At 39.3% G+C, this 6609-nt stretch overlaps 1 protein-coding gene across 1 annotated transcript in view; it reads right to left on the bottom strand.

Moving 5' to 3' along the window:
* Nucleotides 1-3623: 3623 nt before the first annotated feature.
* The window catches only part of rad18 (RAD18 E3 ubiquitin protein ligase), a 45587-nt gene continuing 42601 nt past the window's right edge, over nucleotides 3624-6609 (bottom strand). The window contains exons 13-14 of the mRNA XM_078283750.1: nucleotides 4116-4233; nucleotides 3624-3856 (exon numbers count right to left, since the gene is read on the bottom strand). Coding sequence (XP_078139876.1) covers nucleotides 4134-4233 — 100 coding nt within the window. The 3' untranslated portion in view covers nucleotides 3624-3856; nucleotides 4116-4133. The remainder of the gene's footprint in view (nucleotides 3857-4115; nucleotides 4234-6609) is intronic.

Genomic DNA, 6609 nt, shown 5'->3' with positions numbered 1-6609 from the left:
GCTTTATTTGAATCGCCTAAATGAAATTATAATTTACAAAAGACAACATTTTTATAATATATAATATTAATAAATATACTACTTCTCCAATGGCAGTCGGCCAATGATAATCAAGACCGCACCGATGTTACTGCACCGAGTGTCGTTATGGTGATCTTAATGACGACAATATGGTGAGCGTGATGGCGTTGATGCCCCACGCCTGATCTGGATTTTCACCTAACCCTGTATGTTGCTTATGTTCCATTTTGTTATCAACATTTACTCTGTCTGCCCTCTCCCGACACCCGTTGCACGCCTGACCCTCCTGGAGGGGGGATCCCGCTCTGTGACGCCCTTCCCAACGTTTCTTCCTTTTTTTTTCCCTAATGAGGTTTTCATGGTAGTTTTTATAATTTGTTTCTTACAGCTTTCTGCCAGTTTTTGTTGCTGCAACTGATAATGTATGATATATCCTATTTATTTATTGTTATTTTAATGTAAAAAAAGAAAAGCAAAAAAGCAGAAAAGAAAATTTCATATTACAACCTAATGTACTATTAAATAGTACAGTAGGTTTAACTAATCTTTAACTTCAGGGGTTAATAGTCTGAAGCCGTAACATAGGACTGAACTATCACGTATGGACATTATTTTGAACATGAACTTTTATTTTAGAAACTTAAAGATACTTTAGATACTTAAATTACTCTTTTGAGCAACTATCAACTCCAAGGAGCTGATACAGGCTCCTTGGAGTGCTCACAAACAATGCTTGCTAGAGATTTGTGCTCAAAACAGTCAAGTTTTCTTCCCTCTTATGGTAAATCTACTGTAACTTAGTTTTGATGACTTCATCCACAAACAGACACACACACACACACACACACACACACACACACAGGTAAAACATTTCTGACATCTGTTTGCAAGCTCGGTGATGCGCTCATCTCCCAGATGAGTCATTTTCTTCCAAATTAGCAAAGCATTTCTGCTTTGTTAGAGTGAAAGGAACGCATATCATCATTTCAAATTTGGCTTTAATTAATGTGCATCTTACATTCATTCTTTACAGTGCATTTCAATGCATTGATTATCCACTCTAGCTGTTTATGCTAGGGTCATAATATTTTTCCCATACACAGAAACTGCATTTCTTGATATTTTTGTTGGCTTATTGCCAAGTATAACTTTTCAGTGTTGTTTAGCTTTGTTCTTCTATCAGTTGCCAGGATTATCAATATATAGGTTTAAATGTGCCAGACAATCTTTTAGAGGGCACATTATTTTTTCACAACACTATAGGTCTGTTGCTGAAGCTATAGCAGCATAGTAATGTTGTCATGACAATTAAACAAAGGAACTCCCAGCAGTCTGTACAACAGTGTGCAGCGCACGTCCACACGTCAGAAAGTCTACAGTTTTGACAAGCTGTCAAATGTGTACCTGGATTGAATCAATTTTCAAACTATCAAGAAATTGTAACACTTGGTATGTCACTGCCTAAGACGTATGTTATTTTGCAGTTTGCATTTTCACCCCAAAATAAATGGCATTCGAAAGAGAGAAGTGAGATATAGATGGCTTCCTGTCAAGAGGACACATCATTTGAATAATTTGAAAAAAGTTACACACTGGCAAATCCTCCACCTCAGTAAGTCATTCAATCTACTAGTATTGAGTCTTAAAATCTGGGGTGAGATATCTTCACTTGTTTTCGATGCAAAGGATGATCACTAGTTCAGTGATCATCCTTATCCTGCCTTGTTTGAAGAGACTTACACCTGTTCTTGGAGCAAGTGAAACTGCCTTCGAAACATAGGCAGAATTTTTCAATTGTTATAAAAAAAATAATAAGACTGAATATGAGATTATCTGACCTGTTAATGTTTTTTGCAGTGTATGTCTGATGCATGTCTTTAGTATAAAGACACTATAGTCATTTGTCACTTGAGGCTATGCTTGTTAAGTTAAGGGGGAGCTGTAGTCAGGGGCACAGACGTTTGTGCACAGCCCAGGGTCATGAGGGTTAATGTGCTAGTGTGAGACGTATCACTCTGCCCTCAAGGAAGGATCAGACAAAGCTCTCACCATGACATTCAGATTGGTCATCCATCTCGTAGGACTTCTGGAAAGGTCTTAACACGGACAAAAGGCTGTCATGGCAGTACAGTACCTTTGAAATATGAACAATTGTGGAATGCAAACAAACCCACAGGAATGTTGAGGAGTAGGCAGCAGCCCAGCGAGCCTTTTGACAATTCAGAAGCTTAGACATTCACAGGAAAGCACTGCAAAGTCAATTTAGTGTACTTTTCTGTGATTGACAACTTACCCTTTCTGTGCTATTTGACCAAAGTCTACTCATTACCAATGGCAAAATACATCAAAGTAGTTTCCAGCTTCGCTCTGGTTGAAAGTTTATTTTAAGATCAGGACCAGGCAAGAGCAGTTCATTTAATTACCACAGATTTAAGAGGTTTTCACTTAATTTCACTTTGTGTTGGAGAGAGGTGACACGTATTTCTTTCAATAGCCAATTTTCTCACCCAGTCAAATATGGGGAGTGTGATTTCTGCTGAAACAGGTTCGTGGTGAGTGGAAAACTGTGGATCTCTCCTGTGTACGGAATCAATGATAACACTGCCTGCTTCACTGCTTCCCAAATCCAGACAGGGATCAGGAGCCACTTACTTCTCTCCTGTGGTTTCAAGCAAGAGCAACATCCCTGCTGTTCTTTAAGCCAGAGACAACTAGCTTTGCAGCCTTGTGTGGGAAGGAGCTAGGGGAGCAAGGGGAGCAGAGGAGGGCTGCGGTAAAATGAGCATGCCACACTGATATGAGTCCAGTGGTGTCTGTGATGCTGTAGGGAGTTTTTCTGTGGCCCTTGGACAGTCTGTCAGTGTGTCCCTGCAGTGTCTGAGAGGCAGAGACAACTGAGTTAGACGCACCATGTTTCCGTCCAGGCTCCAGGCAAGCTCTGTTTTCAATCAAGGTCAGGTCCCCAACGTGTTCCTGCTCACTCTCCCATGCACACACATACATAAACAACACCCTGTGTTTACTCCCTCCCTACCTGGCTTTTCCTCAAACCTCGAGTTTATTTAATTAAACTGACCCCACTCTCTTTTCTTTCAAAGAAAAACAGAATCAATTTGAGAGCTATTTTACAGGTGGTACTCTGGAATTGCAAATGACAGGCAAATCTCATGTGACTGAGCTCTGTTAATCTGCTATGGCCAAACAACTGCTAATTCAATAGTTATATCACTGCAGCCAAGTCCCAATGTGCAGCCTTGTGCCCTAGCAGTCTACACAAATTTGAAAGGCCATTTTAAAAAGACATGTGATTGCACTTAATGTTATGCATGCAGTATGGGTGATCAATAGGGTGTCATTGGCTAACAGCATAATGACAGATATTTTGTAGCATCCTAATATATTGTATATTACCCTCCGCCCATAGGTGTGATTTTCAAGAAGGAATCTGACCCATTTCCAACTATCAAGCTGAGGCAAAAGATCTGGGCGCTGTTGGTGACACATAGGCAGCTAATGTTCGAGGATGCCCATTTATGTAATTCTATTGAGGTGTATATATACAGTATATGCTAAAAGTGTTCTTTCTTAAAATGCCCATACAAGTTTATTTCTGCTTAAAGTGCATTTTACAGAAGGACTGAACACAAACAATGGAATGGGAAACAAAAACATTAAAAGCATGCAACAGAAAATTGGGATCGCGACTAGGTAGGAGGTAGGCGCTGAGAAAGGGTAATTGTAGGACAGGCAGGCTGAGTTTTAAATGGTTTTTAATCTCTAACATGGATACCAAATCTTTAATAAACTCAGCTGCTGATTCCATAGTCCCCGTGTTCTAGAGGTAAAATGAGTTAACACATTTTGATGAGATAATGAAATACTGAGGGCCATAGTCTAAACACTGAACACAACTAAATTATGTTAAAATATGAAACATTTATTCATACCATATTATCTAAAGTAAACAGTACAACTTGTCAGAAAGAGATGTCAGGCAGGAGTGTGTATAGAAATCACTTCATGATATGCTTCAAAGTCAGTCAAAAGTTAATTGCTATTGATGTGTTTCTGGCTCAGGGTCTCTCTCTCCTTACCCCGTCCTCCATCTCTCCTTAAGTTTTACGGCGCCGTTTTCCAAGGATGAGAGGTGGAGCTGCATCTTCCTCTCTGGAGCTGGAAGTCCGCTTTCGGGCTGAGGTCTTCTTTGTGTCTCTAAGAAGGAACAATTTCAGAGATGAGTATGAACCCTACATATATATATATATATATATATATATATATATATATATATATATATATATATCTAGAGTTACATGTTCTCAACAATTTGCATTAACACTGCTTTACCACATACAGACAGGCTAACTTCAAGGTGCAATCTCCCCCATTTTGTGATGAGACACACATGAACTGCTGTGTACCAACCGCATGCACTTGCTGCCTGGCTTCTGTACACAGTATGTCAGTACCAATAATATTACAGCAATAAATTACTTGCTGGCCATGACGTTCAGTTCTGGAATATGCGATAAAATAGCCAACACCATAACTGCGTCAGCTATGGCCCTGTAGAAGAGGACTGTCTTAAAGCATAGTTTTATGACTTGTAGGATGTAATATAGTGTAAATTAATATTTTTCTACAAACTGTATCTTGTAAACATGCCTGCCTTTGTATCACCTGCCCAGGGACAGCAGATAAATGTTGTTTTTTTTTTGCTTATTAATAGACCTGGATGAAAATTCTGAGAAAGTCATTTGGAGGATTTGAGAGGAGGGGAAAAACCCTTAAAAATTTAATTAACAGCCATTTTCAGGTCAACAATCTGACAAAATCACTTTTCACTATTACCATTATGGTGGATTAAGTCAGACAGACTGGAAAAGTAGTCCTGCGATATGGGAAAATGAGAAGTGCAAATGAATGCCTATTTGCCTCCAGTTCCCTTTATGCAACCAACATGTCATACAGTCAATTAACACTGAAAGCCCCTTTACTTTTGACCGACTAATGCAGTGCAGATACTATAAATCCTGCAGACTACGAAGGAGAAACACACGGCCTGGGTGCATTCACATTCCATTATCATGCTGTTGAAGAGACAGATTGGAAAATTCATTTTAATTCTATCTTGAGCGACAGGCTGCTTGATACCCCTCCAGCAACTACGTAACAAAAGAGCAAGTGGTTGACCAGACAAGTTACAGAAATTGGCTAAATATTACACTCTGCGTGCTTTCCACTTAAAAAGGAAAAGTTATGCTCTATGTTTTTAGCTAACATAGAGCTCTAAAACATGTGGCTGTATATCTCTCCCTGTCAAGGTGAAACAAAATATTTATTCATGTTGGCTGTTAGGTGGCTGAAAGGAATGATTTGTTACCAGAAAACATTCTACTTTACTATATTTAGTAGTGGTGCAAAGTCAAACTCATTTAACAAATATCAGGTCACCAACTGAAGTTTCACTCCCCAACTAAATCTCATGAAATCACATTAAATCAAGTCAACTTACACATGCAAGTGCCGAATTGAAAATGTTTGCCTGAAAGGAAGTCTTGGTAAGCCTGGATTAAATATTCCTTAAAAGAACAATACAAAGTCTGTGGACGTGCCCCCTAAAAAGCAATGTGCTAGAGCTTTACCATATACATTATAGTGAATGGAGTTGATCAAAGAACTTGTCAACATGTTGGTGTGTTCCTTTAAATGTAATGGGAGGTGGATGCAAACCATGGGCTGGTGTAACTGCGCTAGAATGGGCTACAGTGGGTCTATTTATGCAGCTTGAAAATATACAAGTGTGCATAAAGAAATATTAAATAAAACTAGATAGTACATATTATTTATTTCCAATGAAATTGAGCTTATTCTGAAACTGATTTTATAGAGCAGCCAGTATATGGAGGTGACATAGAGTAAAGAAGACATTAGAATCATATCCTAAAGCTGAATAAAAATGAAATGAGACAGTCAAGTTTTAGTTGAGCTCATTCAGTCTGTACTTGATAAATGGCTATTGTATTATTATTCAGCCTCTTGACTGAATTCTGCAAGTTACTGAGAAAAGCAAAGAATGAAGGAAAAGAGTACCTGCAGTTAAAAGTCTTCTGGTACTTTACCATAAACCCAACAATTTCTCAGACATTTTTAGCACTCATTGGGGAGAGGGGTAAAGTCAGTGTAATATGTAAGCCCTGACACATATGAGAGACATGGGAAAGTAAATAAACAAAGCTAATTTCCGTAGCTTTCAAGTCCCAAACTGGACCCAGTGGGAGCAGGCGATGGGATGGGGACCACAATTTGAGGTGACAGCAGTAGCTCAGCATATCATGTTAAGTTATTGCTCCATTACTGAATCACCTCGTAACATAAACTGGTGGATACTCTACGAGATTCACATTTGGGCCTGCATCTAAGACTCTCCAAGAGAGAGGCAGAATGAGTTGGATCGAGATGAAGAGGAAGAAAGTGGAGGTGGCATTACTCTGCCCTGTTGGAGGAGGACAGACCTCCATCTCCCCGAAAGGAAATGTTCTGATAACAGAGCCCCTAAGAAACCAAAGGGGGGCCCTAAAACCCCAG

This window comes from Centroberyx gerrardi, chromosome 5 (genome assembly GCF_048128805.1).
Source record: "Centroberyx gerrardi isolate f3 chromosome 5, fCenGer3.hap1.cur.20231027, whole genome shotgun sequence".
Lineage (NCBI taxonomy): Eukaryota > Metazoa > Chordata > Actinopteri > Beryciformes > Berycidae > Centroberyx > Centroberyx gerrardi.
This window is presented reverse-complemented; position numbering and strand designations above follow the sequence as displayed.